Source organism: Bos indicus x Bos taurus, chromosome 27 (genome assembly GCF_003369695.1).
Source record: "Bos indicus x Bos taurus breed Angus x Brahman F1 hybrid chromosome 27, Bos_hybrid_MaternalHap_v2.0, whole genome shotgun sequence".
NCBI classification, from domain to species: Eukaryota; Metazoa; Chordata; class Mammalia; order Artiodactyla; family Bovidae; genus Bos; species Bos indicus x Bos taurus.
The window spans coordinates 37,006,042-37,024,162 of record NC_040102.1 but is presented as its reverse complement, the minus strand read 5'-3'; the positions used below and the strand labels follow the sequence as shown (position 1 = coordinate 37,024,162).

General features: G+C 44.9%; 1 protein-coding gene and 1 long non-coding RNA gene across 2 annotated transcripts; one reads left to right on the top strand and one right to left on the bottom strand.

Annotated features, from left to right (window-relative positions):
• Window positions 1–1,811: 1,811 nt before the first annotated feature.
• On the bottom strand, window positions 1,812–3,680 carry LOC113884871. Its single transcript, XR_003509035.1, has 2 exons — window positions 3,593–3,680; window positions 1,812–3,127 (listed from the first exon to the last, which is right to left on the bottom strand). It is a non-coding gene; the product is annotated as an uncharacterized LOC113884871 (long non-coding RNA).
• Window positions 3,624–12,224, top strand: THAP1 (THAP domain containing 1). Its single transcript, XM_027529930.1, has 3 exons — window positions 3,624–3,953; window positions 8,154–8,349; window positions 9,341–12,224. The coding sequence occupies exons 1-3, from the start codon at window positions 3,883–3,885 to the stop codon at window positions 9,713–9,715; spliced, it is 642 nt and encodes a 213-aa protein (XP_027385731.1). The 5' UTR covers window positions 3,624–3,882; the 3' UTR covers window positions 9,716–12,224.
• Window positions 12,225–18,121: the final 5,897 nt, after the last annotated feature.

Here is an 18,121-nt window from a genome sequence, read left to right as displayed (position 1 = left end):
CCAGAGCAGGCGGGTGGGCTTTAGGGGCTGCTGACAGGAGGTGATCCTGTCGCAGAGGTACAGACAGTTGTTGGGCTTCTGTTGTAGCATCAGAACCAGAGCACCATCACGGTGTCTGTGCCTGTTCTGAGCGTGGAGTCCTTGACTACAAGCACATCTGAGATGCCGTCAGTCACCATCTCCTCCATCCACTGCCGCCCGTCTCATCCCAGTCCAGACGGGGCACCGGGGCAGTACACCACCGTCACACGACACTGAGCCTGTCTGAACGCTGTCCTTTTCCTTCCAGACTCTCACCTCCTGAGGGGAAGGTAGTATGTGACACTGAAGAGGGCTAAACACTAAAGATGTTTTAGTTATAGCTAACAGTTTAGATTTTAATTTCAAAACAAAATTTAAAAATTACTTTAAAATATCTAATAATTCAGATCAAAACATTCACTCTGCTAATCAGTCTTAGAGAAAACCTACAATTTGTATCTACATGAAAATCTTGTTTCACAAATCCTAGAATGTCAGAGCTATAAGGGACCTTAGACACTGATGAATTTTTGTGTTTTCTCTGTGAAAATCAGATAGAAACTATGGATAGCTCCCCAGCTACACAGAGGTATAGTTTTGGTTCATTTTCAGGGGATTCAAAGAGCTGACCATTCATGGATTCCAAATTAAGAATTCTTTAGTCCTACAACCTCACCCTACAGATGAAAAGAATGAGGCCCAGAGGGAATGAATATGGGGGTATTTTAATATAAAAACTATAGAAAAAGTAGCCTAGCTGGATAGAAACTAAAACCTCAACTATTAGAGATCAGTAATAGCTTTAGCCTTCTCCAACAGTAAAACAAGTGGCTATTATTTTTCTTCAGTGTACCCTTCTAGAAAAACTGAGACAAAACTTACCCTTTTCAGCTTAAGGGGTAAATTTTCTTTGTTCCTTAAAAAAATGTTCTGTTAGTAAATGAATTAGCCTCTTAAGACTTTGAAGAACATCAATTAACAGTATCCTTCAGTTTATCGCTATTCTCTTAGATGGTCATATAAAGCTATGCATGTATTCACCTTTGATATTTATTGAAGGGGTCAAATGAGATCATATGACCATACAAACAGCTTTCTCTTAAAAAAAGGGGGGGGGGCAGTTTTGCCTATCTTGTGTGGCCCTTGTTTGCTTAATAAGCTATTTTACTGAAGTCAAACAAACACCAAACGTAAGTCATCAGGGTCAGATGATGCCTCATTACTTGAACACACCGTTCAACCATCACTTCAGTCAACAGAGGCATCACCACCATCCTGTAATTCCCTTCGTGTGCCTGATTTCTTCAACATTATGTTCGTAAGAACTGTCCATGTGGTGGGGCTGCTTTATTTTGCTTGCCATATAGTTCTCCATTTATGACTGCCACAACTTATTCAACCATTAATGGACATTTGGGTGGCTTCCATTAACATTTTTATGTTTTTTGGTGTATTTTATTTTTTAATTTAAACTTATTAAGAAATAAGAAAAAAGTCAAATAAATAACCCAACTCCACACCTCCATTAACATTTTTAAAAAGCAGACAATCATCTTTGAAAGTATGATGAAGTCTTTGAAAGACTTCCTTGAAGTCATCCCTTGACAAGTAAGGAACAGTTAATCCTGGCCTTAGGACATGTTAAGAAATGGACAAAGTAATAAAAGCTGATGATGGGTTAGAGTTAGTGAAAATTATTTTTCTATTAAGCAAATAAATTGGTTTGCAGACCACACAGTGAAAATTTAGTTTGGGGGGATTGTTTTTACAAAGAAAAACACAACACTCGGTTCAATTCAATAATATATATTTTAAAATTACATGCAATTCACTTTACCAGTAAATTTACCATTTTGAAGTAAGGAAACATTGGGATAATATTCAACAAATAATAAGAGTGTTTATTCATTTCCAAATTATGGATAGCTGGAAGACAGAAGAGGGAAGAACAGAATTTGGGAGGGAAATTCAATTAAGTGAAATGACCAGATCACAAACCTCAAAAGCGCCAGCTGGACTGGCTGAGATCTTTCACACTTCTTTAGTAGCCTGCATTTCAGACCCTGAGAACTGCTTATTCTTTCAGTTCTTATACTCCTCACTCCTACAACTCCAATGACCCAGCTTCCAAAACCACTCACAACCCTCGAAGTCCTCTCTTCTGCTGGGACACGGCTGTTGGCTGCTTTTTTTTTTTTTTAGGCCATCGGCATCTCAGTAAAAGGCACTGCCATCCATCTTACGTGCCCAAGCCAGAAGCTCGTGTGTGTGTGCGTGCACAGCCGTGTCTGACTGCCACCCCATGGACTGAAATCTACCAGGCTCCTGTGCCTATGAATTTTCTAGGCAGGAACACTGGGGTGCATTGCCATTTTCTACTCCACCTTGATTCTTCTCTTCCTCCTTTCCAACTAGCAGCAGGCCCTGGTGTTTCTACCTCTTACATACTTATCCCCTGCCACCAGCTTAGACCATTCTCTTTCTTGCCTCTTAATTGGTCTGCTCACTTTCTGTTACCCCTTTCTGATACACAGTCACAATGACCTTTTAAATATGTTTATCACATCTCCCTGAGGCCTAAAATGACTCTGTGGCTTCCCACTGCGCTACCATCCAGACCAACAACTTACAAGCCTTCCCCTCACTTCATGCCCTTCTCCCCTGGCTCACTGGGCTCTACCCACAGCCTCCATTCGGTTCCCAGAAGAGAGAGAACTCTACTGCCTGATCTCCTTAGTTAGCACCCATTCCCTGTACCGGAAATGCTCTCCCCACCATCCTTCCTTACTAGACTTTTTCCCATTCTTTGGTTAAATGTTCCCTTCTCAGACATTAGGCAGTGACCCTCTCCTCTACCCTTAGCCTTACAGCATTCTAATGTATTCAGATTCAGGCATCTTGGCACAATGTGATTTTATTTACATTTTTTTGGTCTGTCTTCCCCTTACTAGAACAGCTGCTCTATGAAGATGTGCCAGCCTTGCTCGCCGATTAAAAAAAAGAGAGACAGAGAGAGAGCCATGACAACAGTTCGCCATCCACACCGACGAAAGGAGCAAGCCAAGGAGGAAAAACGTCCTTCAAACGGATTTTCCCAACACAGCACCTGGGGACCGTTAGAATTATTACATCAGCCAAGGCCTTAGTCTCGGCCTCCCGGGAAGACTGAGCCTGGCGTGTGTGCGGGTGTCCGCTTTTACTGTTGCGATCTCTTCCCCGAGCTCCTCAGAGCTCCGAATACCTAAAGAGGCAGGTACCGGGATGGAGAGGAGCCCAGCACGTTCTACAAATCACTCCAACTGTGGCTCCCCTTTTAAAGAGAGGAACCCAATTACCCGACCCCACCTCAGCTTTGCACCTGTCCTGCTTCTGGTTGGGCCAGCGGACCCAACAGAATCACCTAATTCTTCCACCTCGGCCGCACGGGAAGCATCGAAGGGGGCGGGACTGGTCCTGCGCTCCCGCCCCTCTCCTCCCAGCTAGTTCCTTCTTCCTTCCGGAAGCTCGGGGGCCCCGCCCACTTCCGCAATGCCGGGCCTCAGCCAATGGCCTGCGTCCCAGGGAACGTTACCTCTGACCTCAGGGCTAATCAGAAACAGTAGGACGAACTCCTCGCGAGAGGTGAGGTTGAAGCTGCCTCCGCCATCTTGGAGATGGGAGACGGGCGATGGCTGTGGTCTTTCCGCTAATGCAAACAACAAAACGGGCACATTAGTGACTCCCGAGTGAGGCCCTCATCAGTCTGGTTGTTGGCCAAAGCTACAGAAGAAGCGAGGGTGTCAAAGCAGAGCGCGGCGACACTGGTAACAGCCTCAACTGCCTGCTGGGGCGGCAGAAGTGAGGTAATTGAGGACCGGAAGGATGGTACAGTCCTGTTCCGCCTACGGCTGCAAGAACCGATACGACAAGGATAAACCCGTTTCTTTTCACAAGTAAGGACCCCGCGTAGCTCGCGGGGCTGAGCCCTAGTGGGGACGCGGGGGGCGCGCGGCCGCGCTCGGGGGGCGGAGCCAGGGGTGTTTCCGCGCGAGACCTGTGAGAGGGGCGGGGCCGGGCGCGGGCCTGCGCGAGACCCAGTGCTAAGGCCGCGCTCGGGGAGCGGAGCCAGGCTCGTTTCCGCGCGAGACCAGTAAGAAGGGCGGGGCTGGGCGGGGGCGTGCGCAAGACCCGGTACGAAAGGCGCGCTCGGGGGGCGGAGCCAGGCGCGTTTCCACGCGACACCTGTGAGAGGGGCGGGGCCGGGCGCGGGCCTGCACGAGACCCAGGGCGCAGGCCGCGCTCGGGGGCGGAGCCAGGCGCGTTTCCGCGCGAGACCTGTGAGAGGGGCGGGGCCGGACAGTGGGCGTGTCCCCAAGAGCCGCATCGGGCCCGGGTTGCGCGTCCTCGGCGCGCGCCCCCGCGGCGGCCCGCCCTCACTCAGGCTGGCGCGCTTCTCAGGGTGGCGGGTTCGAAGCTCGCGGGCGCTGTATGGTGCCCCCGCTGGTTGTGAGGGTGCCACACCCGGGCGGTGAAGAGGATAGGTGGTAATAACTCTTAGAAGGGAAGTTGAAGCAGAAGCAGAGTCCTGCCTTTCCCACCCTGCTGGTCAGGCATCGGTGAAGTGAGGACTCACCTTGCGGTGTCAGGGAGCATGTCTTGGACTCAGCTTCTGGGACCCCACTGTTAAGGACGGCTGAACTCCGGAGAAAGCCTTAGGGACTGCCAAGATGCGCAGTGTAGCCCGGGCAGTGACAGTGCGTCTTGCGTGGTGAGGGGGGTCCTCAGGGTCAGGGTTAGCGCGCCCCCGCCCTCGGGGCTGCTTCTCCCGGACGCTGCTGCGGCCAGAGTCCTAGAAGAAAAAAGCCTCTCTGAAAAGGGCCGCACAACCGAATGATAATGATGATCTGATGTCCGCACGATGCCATTTTCAATCGGCCAAATTCAATATTTACAAGTTCTGTTACGTTTAAAGTGTCTTGCAAAAATTTCCTACTGTAAATGGATGATAGCTAACGGAGAATCGGTGGTAGATTATACAGATTGTTTGTAGGTGGTTGTTAAGTTGCTAAGTAGTGTCCCACTCTTTGCGACCCCGTGGACCGTAGCGCGCCAGGCTTCCCTGTTCTTCACTGCCTTCCGGAGTTTTCTCAAACTGATGTCCTTCGAGTGGGTGATGCCAGTCAACCATCTTATCCGCTCTCGCCCCTTTCTCCTATTGCCCGCAATCTTTCCCAGTATCAAGATCTTTTCCACTGAGTCAGCTCTTCACATCATGTGACCAAAGTATTGGAGCTTCAGCTTCAGCATCGTCCAATGAATATTGAGGGTTGATTTCCTTTACGATTGACCGGTTTGATCTCCTCCTAGTCCAAGGGACTCTAAAGAGTCTTCTCCAACACCACAGTTCAAAAGCATCAATTCTTCAGCGCTCATCCTTCTTTATGGTCCAACTCTCACATCCACACATGACTGTTAGAAAAACCATAGATTTGACTAGATGGACCTTTGTCGGCAAAGGGATGTCTCTGCTTTTTTATATACTGTCTAGGTTTTGTCATTGCTTTTCTTCCAGGGAGCAAGCGTCTATTGTTTTGCATCTTTTAATTTCATGGCTGCAGTCACCATCTACAGTGATTTTGGAGCCCAGGAAAATAAAATCTGCCATGATTTCCGTTTTTTTGTGTTTTTTTTTTTCCATCTATTTGCCATGAAATGGTGGGACCAGATGCCATGATCTCAGTTTTTGAATGCTGTTTTAAATCAGCTTTTTCACTCTCCTCTTTCACCTTCCTCAAGAGGCTGTTTAGTTTCTCTTCACTTTCTGCCATTAGGGTGGTATTACCTGCATTATCTGAGGTTGATATTGCTCCCGGCAGTCTTGATCGCAGCTTGTGATTCATCCAGCCTGACATTTTGCATGATGTATTCTGTGTATAAGTCAAATAAGCAGGGTGACAATGTAAGTCCTTTTCCAGTTTTGAACCAGTCAGCTGTTCCATGTCCAGCTCTAACTGTTGCTTCTTGACCTGCATACAGGTTTCTCTGGCGGCAGGAAAGTCTGGTGGTCTGGTATTGCCATCTCTTTGAAAATTTTCCACAGTTTGTTGTGATCCACACATCCACACATTTATAGGTAAATAATTACTAAAGCAAAATCTTAAATTTTGGGGGAGTGAGGACCTTCCATGTTTAATAGGCAGTGTGGGTGCATTTTTATACGTTTGCTATGAAAACAAAAATCAGAGTGTGTAGGGTATAGAGAGGTCTCGAGAATGTTGATGTTTTTTCCCCTTCCAAGAAACAGATAGAACACTTAACACTTCCTAATGTTGCCTCTTGATTTATTAGAATTTCTGAAAGCTAATGGGTGGACCTCCAGCACTTCCAAAGTGAAGGAATAGGTCTGGAGATGGTGACGCGATCACAGACTTTCAGCTCCCCCCTCCCCATTTCTAATGATGTGGCTGAAGGAATCCAGACATAAGGAAAACCCTTCATTGGCACTGATTAGGGATGACATTCACACGTTTCAGAATACTGAGTTTCTGCTCGGGGTTAAATAATTGATTTGACCGAAAGAAGGGCTAATCTGCATCTCATCCCTTATCTAAAAGAACAGTTTTGGGAAGGATCTTGACCTCAGAAATAAGCGGCATTGTAATCCTTGGTCAGGAGGCCCTGGATGTTGAGTTTCCCAGTGGTTGCTGCTGTGTCTACTTCTAGAGGCACTTCCAGCAAGAACATTCTAGGAGTCTTTCTTTCTCAGCTTCTACATGGTAGTGGGAACAGATGTTCTGGGCAAAGAGAAGGGACTACCCTGAAGGTAGATTAGGGCTCCACGACCACAGCAGAGTCAGGCTCGAGCCTATTTTACTTGGAAGAGAAGCTGTGGGACAGAGTCGAAACACACTTTTTTGGCTTTTTTTCAATACCCCCAACTCACTGAATCTTTTACCTGAAAAAATAAAATCAAAATAAGTTTAAAAGCTTCGTATCTCTCTTTATCTGGGCCTAATGGATGTATTTCAGTCGATTAAGAGGTAAATTAAAATGAATACTTTTTTCCCTTATCATTATGATTTGACTATAATTTGATTCATATTTGTCAAGATGATGCTCAAGAAAACAAAAAGCGTCTTTGTCTCAGTACATAATTATAAATGTGCAGTTTTGTTTTACAGTACACAGAGGACCACTGGTAAAAAAAAGAATAATAATACAAATTCACTCTATAACGTGTATTTTACCCAAAATTTTAGTGTCTTCAATATAAAAAATTAAGCATTAAAAACAGATAGCTGGATGGTGGAGCTATATGGTTTACCCTTGTATATTAGACGTGTCTGTTTGTGAAGGTTATTTACTGCAAAGGAGGGAAAAACATCACATGGGCCCTTGAACCTACCCTCCTATCATCTGCTCTGCCAGCTGCGTGCGTCTGTCCACGTGGCTGCCTTTTAATAAGTATGTTTTTGCATAATGTAAATCCTAATGAGCCTGACCTATTTAGATTGTATACATCAATATATCTGACATTCTTATAACTGCTTTGTGATCAATAAGATTCCTATAAGAAATGCTGCTTTAAAAAAAAGAATACCATGCTAGGAGGGGTGACTTATTTTTCGCACTAGTGATGCTCACTTTAGTTACAGGATTTTAAAACAAGTCTGTTTTTTAAAAGTTTACTTTATCTAGGTATAGTTGATATGCAGCGTTTCGTTGGTTTCTGCCGTACACCAAAGTGATTCAGTTATACATAGGTCTGCATTTTTTTTCCATGTTCTTTTCCATTTGGGTTTATCTCAGGATTTTGACTATGATTTGCTGTGCTACACGGTAGGACCCTGTTGTTTATCCCTTCTCTATATGTAACCCCAAACTCTCAGTCCCGCTCTTCCCCACTCCCCTCCCCCTTGGCAACCACAATCCTGTTCTCTGTGTCCAAACAAGTACGTCTGTAACAACTAGGGTGATAAGGGTACACCTGAAAAACTGTCAAAACAGGATTAGTGGGAGCAGGTGCGTTAATCAAACTCCGTGGCGTGTGAGCACCGATGGTTGTAAGTTAATTCTTTTCTAAGCAGGAACGCCTGGGTGTGCCTTTTTGTTTCTGAGTAAGGCTAGAAAACGGAATCGTTTCATCTTCTTAGGTTTCCTCTTACTCGACCCAGTCTTTGTAAGAAATGGGAGGCAGCTGTCAGAAGGAAAAACTTTAAGCCCACCAAGTACAGCAGCATCTGCTCGGAGCACTTCACCCCGGACTGCTTTAAGCGGGAGTGCAACAACAAGCTGCTGAAAGAGGACGCCGTCCCCACGATATTCCTGTGCACCGAGCCGCACGACAAGGTGAGGGGCGGGCGAAGTACTGGGCGGGCCTCTGTCCCCACGATATTCCTGTGCACCGAGCCGCACGACAAGGTGAGGGGCGGGCGAAGTACTGGGCGGGCCTGTGTCCCCACGATATTCCTGTGCACCGAGCCGCACGACAAGGTGAGGGGCGGGCGAAGTACTGGGCGGGCCTCTGTCCCCACGATATTCCTGTGCACCGAGCCGCACGACAAGGTGAGGGGCGGACGAAGTACTGGGCGGGCCTCTTTCCGTAAAGTTAATGTGTTCAGCAGAAAACCTGGAAAAGCCACAGCAGTGTTAAGAATATAAATGTTACCTGGGTGGGGAGGGGAGAAAAAAAAAAGAATAGAACTGTTACCTGGAACCAATCCCTTGTAAATGACCCCTGTTCACAGCAAAATACTTTACAAAATACAGAGTGTTTAGTAAAGTTAAATATTCTCACACTCAGCCTGGCTTTTAACTTACTTTAGGATCAGTCTGTATTCCTGCTTGTGTGTTTGTGCAGCCCACCGGGCTCCTCTGTCCATGGGATTCTGCAGCTGAGTACTGGAGTGGGTTGCCATTTCCTTCTCTAGGGGATCTTCCTGACCCAGGGATCGAACCCATGCCTCTTATGTCTCCTGCCTAGGCAAGCAGGTTCTTTACCACTAGCGCCACCTGGAAAGCCCCATGTTCCTGCTTATATGTTGATAAGTTTTGATTTTTCTTTATCGATAGTTAACTTTCAGAGTATTTTCCCCCTCAGTTTTCAGTGCTAGTGTTTAATTAGATCCGATTAATCGTTTTGTCTTTTTTTGCGTCCCATTTCTACTTCAGGTAAAAAAGGAAAATTAAAACTATTCTTTTCATTTTAGACTGTTTCTATGCCAAGGAGGCAGAGCTAAGTCTAATATTCTTACATTGCACAGGTGCGGAATTTAGTCTGTTCTTTTAATCTGTTACTTTTAATAATGAAGCTCAAACACGCTCTGCGTCTTTGTTCCAGAAGGAAGATCTCCTGGAGCCACAGGAACAGCCCCCGCCGCCTCCTTTAACGCCCCCCATTTCCCAGGTCGATGCTGCGATCGGGCTGCTCATGCCTCCTCTCCAGACCCCCGACAACCTCTCCGTGTTCTGCGACCACAACTACACCGTGGAGGACACCATGCACCAGCGCAAGAGGATCCACCAGCTGGAGCAGCAAGTGGAGAAGCTCCGGAAGAAGCTCAAGACCGCGCAGCAGCGGTGCCGCCGGCAGGAGCGGCAGCTGGAGAAGCTGAAGGAGGTGGTGCACTTCCAGAAGGAGAAGGACGGCGCCTCCGAGAGGGGCTACGTGATTCTCCCCAATGACTACTTCGAGATAGTCGAAGTCCCAGCGTGAAAACGTGAGATTGGTATTGGTTTTTCATGGGGCAATACCACCTACCCTCTTCTACCCTAGAGAGGAGTTTCATTTGAAAAGAGATTACACTTGATAACTTGTACAAAAGCAATTCAGAATATTTTTTTAAAAGAATAAATTAGATATATACTGTAAAACTGTAAATTTTTTGTTTGTAATTTCAGGGTTTTTACATTTTAGCAAAATATTTTAAAAGTGATAAACTAACCTCAGAGCTTCAGTGTAAGTTTGTTTCGAGATTGGGGATTTTTGTTTTTTAATTCAAGTATTTATAGACATGATATGAAAATAAAAAGTAAAGAGAACAAGAACAGTGCAGTAAGGATGATTTAAGTTTCAAGTTAAAATTTAGTGCAGTTTATTGAAAGAACTTAGTCACATTTTAAATCAGAAGCATAGGACATGATGTCTCAGAGTATATATATTTACACATTCTTATTTGTAAAGTCGACAGATTCATTTATCTTAATCCCTTATCAGAGTTAACTTGGTGAGTTGTGTCATTCCATACTTAATCATAATGGTTAAATGATGTTAGAGAAGGAATTTTTTTAGAGAGTGGGGCCCTTCCTTTCTCACCCCCACCCAGCATTATAGAATTAGAAGGGTGTCTCCAGTGGAAGACACACGCTCCAGTAAGCAGACTGCGCATCGTTACCAGTGAGATGAGCAGCGGCCACTGGGGCTGACCCCGGGCTCGCCTTTTCTCTTGCTGCTCTGAGGTCAGGGGCGTCCGGTCCCCACTGTGGGTGTGTGTGCACCCAGGTCTCTGCCAGCTGTGTCGTGTGGGTAGAGTGTGACTCGTTGCATCAGGTGGGAATCTTGCTCTTGACGAATTGATTGTCAAGACATCACACAAAAGAAAATTTCTTCACTTTTACCACAAGCCAGAAGTCACATCCTATTTACCTAAATGAGTCATTTGTATTCAGAGGCATCCTAATAGATAATGCTTATTTTACTCAAAATTGAGACTCAGATGCTGCGGTTTCTGTTCATACTGTGAGTTGTGCTCTAACTTTGTGAGAAATTTTACATAGGTTTGAAATGGAAACAGTTCTGAGTAAACAAGCACTGCCATAGGAATTACCTGCTTAAATTTAGAGTAACTGCTCCAACTATAGTTATTTTGTATTTCAAAGCGCTGCACAGGCCTTTGAAGGCAGCATTAAAGACTGGCGGTCGTCAGTCCAGGGGTGTCTTTTGTAGACCTGATTCTCAGTGTGGTTCCCTGCCGTCTTGCCAGTGCTTTGATTCAAAAGTAGAAAATCATGACTACTTGAAATGTTATCATCTGATAACACTTAGAACTAACTCTGAGGAATCAGAGGACTTTTTCTAGTGATTCATGGGTCTCATCACTGTTTTTGGAAGCTACAAAATCTCTTAAGTAGTTTGTTTTTACATTTCATCTCTCTAGCAATTCCTGGAGGATATGTGGGTAAATATTTTACACAATATATATGTGAAAACTAAATTGTCATGGACATAAAAGAAATCTGTGTGTGTGTGTGTGTCCCCATGTCATCAGAACCAGGAATCCAACATTAATTGTATAAGTGACCGTCATAATCAGTTAGCATCTTAGATTATGAATTAACCTGAAGCTACTTTTTTTTGTGGGACAGACATCCCTAATTGGAGAGAACTGAGCAACAGCATGTGTACCAACTATTTGCATTTAGATCACTTACTATGTTTAACACAGAATTTGAAGTACAGGTGCTGATTTCTGAATTTGAAATGTAACGTTTGTTGAAATGTTTTAAAAATTCATTTTGTCTGTTGTAGTGTTTATGACATTGCCAAGAGAAAGAGAACATTCAGGCTAAAATAGGTCCTGTTCAGTCACAGTGAAACGTGGTCAGAAACAACAGGGCAAGGTCTCCGTCTGGAACAAATGGGGAGAAGACCCCTGTGAGTTTCATCATAGTATGAAAGATGACGTTTATTTTAAGCACAGATAGTAACATCCTGAAGTTTCCATCTATAATGATATAGTCTGGCAATAATAGAAGAAATAACTTTTTCCTGATTAGAACTGCTAGGAAAACTGTAGAATTTTAGAATTAGAAGGGAGCTAGAAATGACTGAACACTTGCGTCACCTCCAAACCCTGCAGAATCCCCTTGTGAAATATCCCTGACAACTGGACATCTGTTCTCTGTATACCGTGGATGTGTAAGCAGTGCTGTTTAGATTCTCTGAAATGAGTTTCTGGAATAGAGTAGCATTTGTTGCCACTTTTAAAAATACTTGTTTATAACACAACTATAAACTTCACTTTGAACTGCTGCGTAGTTTGAACTATCAAATTCCAAATTAAAGAAGTTTTAAAATTTTGTAAAATAAATGTTTATTGTGTGCCTGCTACATGTGCTAAAAATATTTCTGTCATTGCAGTTAAGAAACAGTGGTGTCTAAAGTTAACTAGCAAAACTTTTTACTTGGAAACCTAAATACATGAGATTTTCTCTTTTAACTATAATTTGTGTAATCCCTTTCTTAGAAGGTATAGCCATAATGGTGAAGGCAGATGAAAGTTCCACTTGACATGGATTTTGTTGTTGTTTTTGTTTTAAAGATCGAAGTCCTATTTTCTGATCATCTTTAGTTATTTAAAAAATTGTGTACACACACACACCCCAAACCTATGACTTTTATAAAGTCAGTCGTGACCCTTAATATATAAAAGTCCACTTGATCTATAGAAGGAAAACTTGCAGTTGTGTTCCACACTCTTAAAAGGCCAACCATGAATAGCATTTAAAGGAGAAAGAACAGTTTTGCCTGTTTGGTTATTACTCTTCTGGTATTGGGGACCATGTGAATCTGATACCACTGAATGAAGAGTATTGCTCTTGATATGGTAACCAATGTTTCTGGACATTATTTTTTCTATGATTGTGTATTAAAATATCAATACAGTCCTTGATGTGAAAGAAAAAAATATCAAAGCAAACAGTGATTTGCACACAAGCAAAAGAAAGAAATGTAAGTTTGTCCTTAAAATAACAATAATTTGCTTGAAGTAATAATATTCTCTTTCAATTCCATGTCTTGATATATTATTTTTACCTTGGATGTGGCTTTGTTTTACTCAGTTTTCTCCTGAAAAATATATTTTTTTAACTCTCAGAATCTTCAAAATTTTTATTCGTTACCAAATTCATAGCAGTTTGAGTTTTAAGATGATCATAATTTCATTTTTTTAACGTCATAAGGGATAGGAATAAACTTTGATTTTTTAAACTATTTTTGGTGAGAGAGGCTACAGTATTAACGGTAAGTAGGAAATGATTTTTAGAATGACTCCGTAAGGAGCTCTGACCTCCCCACCGTAGCTACCATAAGTGGAGAAAAACAACCATTTAACGTCTTCGTGTTGTCCTAAGGGCGTACAGCACATCAACCTTCAGGAACGTTGAATCTCACAAGAAAGTCAAGACTGTGGCATTTGTGTCTCCTCTGCAACCTGTTCCCAATTGTGGCCTACGGTATGTCTCTCCCACGAGGGGAGGCTGCCAGTATTTCTTAGGACCCCCAAGTGTATCAAAGGCTAAATAAACTCCAGGTAAGTACAGCCAAAAGATCAGGACTCCCCTCCTCCACCCAGCTCCCATTTACAGGATGGAGGCTCCACCCCAGGTCCCCAGGTGTAGCAGGCCAAGAATCCCGGGACCCTGATGCCCTTCCGAAGGGCGAAGTTTCCATGCCAGGATGCGCGAGTCAAACTGAGCTCTACTAACACAGGCATATCAGTCCTAGAGAAGCAGGACATGGGGCCACTTGCCAGCTCCAGAACAGCGATTCAGGTGTTTTTTCCCCCACTGATGTGGCAGGCTGTAAGAACAGAGCACTCTGAAGCTTTCCCCAAAGGAAACTATTTTATTTGGAGGAGTGGAGTAGGGGGAGTCCAAGCCTCAGGGTGCTCTCAAGAACGGAGAACCTGCTGGTTAGCAGTTAGGAGGCTGGTAGCACCAAAAGGGCAGTGAGCCAAGTTGTACCAGTGAGAGCCAGGCAAAGTGCCAGGTAGGAAGAGCCCTCCTGGCATCGTAACAAACTCAAAGACTAGCCTCATGCACTGCCTCTGCAGCTCTGCTGCTGCGCTGCTAAGTCTCTTCAGTCATGTCCGACTCTGTCCGACCCCATAGACGGCAGCCCACCAGACTCCCCCATCCCTGGGATTCTCCAGCAAGAACACTGGAGTGGGTTGCCATTTCCTTCTCCAATGCATGAAAGTGAAAAGTGAAAGGGAAGTTGCTCAGTCGTGACCGACCCTCAGCGACCCCATGGACTGCAGCCTACCAGGCTCCTCCGTCCATGGGATTTTCCAGGCAAGAGTACTGGAGTGGGGTGCCATTGCCTTCTCTGCAGCTCTGCAAAGGAGCCCAAGTTTAACTGGATCCAACCACAGAAAAATTCAAAAACATCATCAAAAACAAAGCAGTCCGCCAACAATTGGAGCTGATTTCTGAGAATGCTACCAATAAAGGCAGATCATTGAACAGATAAGGAAATTGTTAAAGATCTGTTAAAATCTGTCACCCCACCTGACTCTGTGCCCAAGGCTGCACCTTCTAAGGAATGAAACTGGAGACGTCACTAGAGAGACAGACGGGAACAGAAAGAGTATTTGGAGAAATGGCTGAAAATTTCCAAAATTTGAGGAAAAACACTAATCTACCTGGTGACTCATATGGTAAAGAGTCTGCCTGCAATGCAGGAGACCCGTGTTCGATCCTTTGATTGGGAATACCCCCTGGAGAAGGAAATGACAGCCCACTCCAGTATTCTTACTGGAGAATTCCACGAACAGAGGAGCCTGGTGGGCTATAGTCCATGGGGTCACAAAGAGTCGGACACGACTGAGCGACTAACACTTCACTTTCATATGCTGTCTACAGGAGACATGCATGCGTGCTAAGATGCTTCGCTTCTGTCTGACTCTGTGTGACCCTGGATATTTTTGTGCAATGTAAAAACATGCAAAACACCAACATTACTTGTGTGTGTGTGCGTGTGCACTATAAAGTGCATTAGGATGGCATACATATAAATCAAGCTAACGAATCCTTCCGAAGAGAAGGGAGATGCAGTCAGGGAGGGGGAGACAGGAGATTTCAAGGTTTACTGATGGTATTTTGCTTCAAAAGCTGGCACACTAGTGTTTGTGGTGGTTCTCTGCATTTTCTTAGATTTTTCTTTAAATTGCAACCAACAACCAGTAGGTGGCAGGGGAAGCCTGGTATCTGCAGCCTCTGAAAGACACGTAAAGATGCCCCCTTAAAGGTCCCACGATCAACATGTCGCTCTCCAGAGTAAAATGAATTAACTGAAATCTTTGTTTTCCTTTTTAGTCCACACTTGCATTCTGGTATGTGCGTGCTCAGTCACTCAGTCATGTCCGACTCTGTGAGACCCCATGGACTGTGGCCCGCCAGGCTCTGTCCATGGGATTCTCCAGGCAAGAATACTGCAGTGGGTTGCCATGCCCTCCTCCAAGGGACCTTCCCAACCCTGGGATCGAACCCAGGTCCCCTGCATTGCAGGCACTTCGTAATAATAACACTTTATTTCAAAACTTATTTAACTTCTCAAGGAGGCCACTCTGGCTTTTACGCTCCTGGTGTCTTTACTGCAATGCGTGGGTGAAACAGGGTTGCTCAGTTCATGGTAACAAGGGTATGGCAGCAGGCGCATGCCGCATGCACACACACACACAGTAACACCACACACACACACACACACCACATGCTACATATATACACATCACACACGGCAAACACACTACACCACACATGAAACACACACACACCCCCCACACACACACCACATGCTACATATATACACATCACACACTGCAAACACACCACACCACACCACACATACACACACACACCCCTCCACACACCACATGCTACATATATACACCGCACACTGCAAACACACCACGCCACACATGCAACACACATGCAACCACACACCACACATACATACTACACTGCGCATATAATATATATACATATACATATATGCGCATACTGTGCATATAATATATATACATATTCACACACTATATACACACACTCATACCACACACATACACACCACACAATACAATACACACTGCACACACACCACACACACACACTATACACACACTGCACATATAATACATACACACAACACACATACACACATTGACACGCTATATACACACTCACACCACACACACACAGCACACTGCACACACACTGCATATACACACCACACACAACACGCATACTCACTACACACAGTAAATCTGCAGCTGTCTTATCACCACCAGTTTCTCAGCACCTTCCTCTCTCCAGGTGCTGAAATCTGCTTTCATGCTCACTTCCAAGAGCTTTTCTTCTGTCTGTTTCTTGGCTCCCAAAGTGCACAGAAGTCAAGCTTTTATCTTACTTGGTTACGAAGAGCAGCCAGGCAGTGCAGCCTGGCTCAGCACGGCAATCCAGCTGTGATTTCTTGAGTGACTCAGCAAACCTCCCCTTGGCAGACACTCTGCTTCCCCCAAGAGCAGAAGTGAAGAAATTGAGGGTTACATCTGATTCTGGCCAGCAGGTATGTTTTGTGGGGCCAGAAACTATTTTACATGTTTAATGTGTCCAAATTAAAAATCAAGAGTGATCATACAGAATTGACATGCGGTGTTTCTTTTGAACAATCAGAAATGCTGACGACTTCATTCCATGTGACCCAAGGGACAGGGCCAAGGAGGATGGTGTGCAGCCTGGCAGGGCCAGAACAGGTCAGTCCTCTGGCCCTTTTCCTCTTGGCTCTAAGGTATTAGTGTGGCAGCCCTTGCCTGGAGCAACAGGCTTAAAGCAGTAAATGTTTTCACTCAGCCATGGAGAAGAATGGGATGATGCCGCTTGCAGCAACGTGGATGGACCCTAGGGAGGGTCATACTTAGTGAAGTGAGTCAGGCAAAGACGAATATAACATATCACACATGTGGGATCTAAAAAAAATGATGCAATTGAAGTTATTTACAAAACAGAAGTAGACTCTCAGACGTAGAAAACAAACCTATGGTTTGTTGTTGTTCAGTCACTAAATCATGTCTGACTCTCTGCGACCCCACAGACTGCAGCACGCCAGGCTCCTCTGTTCTCCACTATCTCCTGGAGTTTGCTCAGATTCATGTCCATCGAGTCAGCCATGCCATCCAACCATCTCATCCTCTGTCACTCCCTTTTCCTTTTGCCTTCAATCTTTCCCAGCATCAGGGTCTTTTCCGATAAGTCGACTCTTGACATCAGGTGCCCAAAGTATTGTAGCTTCAGCTTCGGCACCAGTCCTTCCAATGAATATTCAGGGCTGATTTCCTTTAGGAACTGACTGATCCTTGTAGCCCAAGGGACTCTCAAGAGTTTTCTTCAGCACCACAATTTGAAAGCATCAATTCCTTGGCGCTCAGCCTTCTTTATGGTCCAGCTCTCACACCTGCACATGACTACCAGAAAAACCATAGCTTTGACTGTATGGACCTTTGTCAGCAAAGTGATGTCTCTGCTTTTTAATATGCCGTCTAGGTTTGTCATGGCTTCCCTGGTGGCTCAGAGGTTAAAGCATCTGCCTGCAATGCATGAGACCAGAGTTCAATCCCTGGGTCAGGAAGATCTCCTGGAGAAGGAAATGGCAACCCACTCCAGTATTCTTGCCTGGAGAATCCCATGGACAGAGGAGCCTGGCGGGCTATAGTCCACGGGGTCGCAAAGAGTCAGACACGACTGAGCGGTTTCACTTCACTTAGCTTTGTCATAGCTTTTCTTCCAAGGAGCAAGCGTCTTTTAATTCCGTGGCTGCAGTCACAGTCCCCAGTGATTTTGGAGCCCCAAAAAATAAAATCTGTCACTACTTCCACTTTTCTCCTTTCAGTTTGCCATGAAGTAATGGGACCGGATACCATGATCTTCGTTTTTTGAATGTTGAGCTTTAAGCCACCTTTTCCACTCTCCTCTGTCACCCTCATCAAGAGGCTCTTTAGTTCCTTTTCACTTTCTGCCATTAGAATAGTATGTGCTTGCTAAGTCACTTCAGTCGTGTCCAAGTCTTCATGACCCTATGGACTGTAGCCCACCAGACTCCTCTGTCGAAGAGATTTTCCAGGCAAGAATACTGGAGTGGGTTGCCATGTCCTCTAGGGGGTATCTTCCCGACCCAGGGATCAAACCTGTGTCTCTTAAGTCTCCTACGTTAGCAGGCGGATTCTTTACCAGTAGCGTCACATGGGAAGCCCAGTTAGAATGATATCATCTGCATATGTGAGTTTGTTGATATTTCTTGCAGCAATCCTGATTCCAGCTTGTTTTTCATCCAGCCTGGTATTTCCCA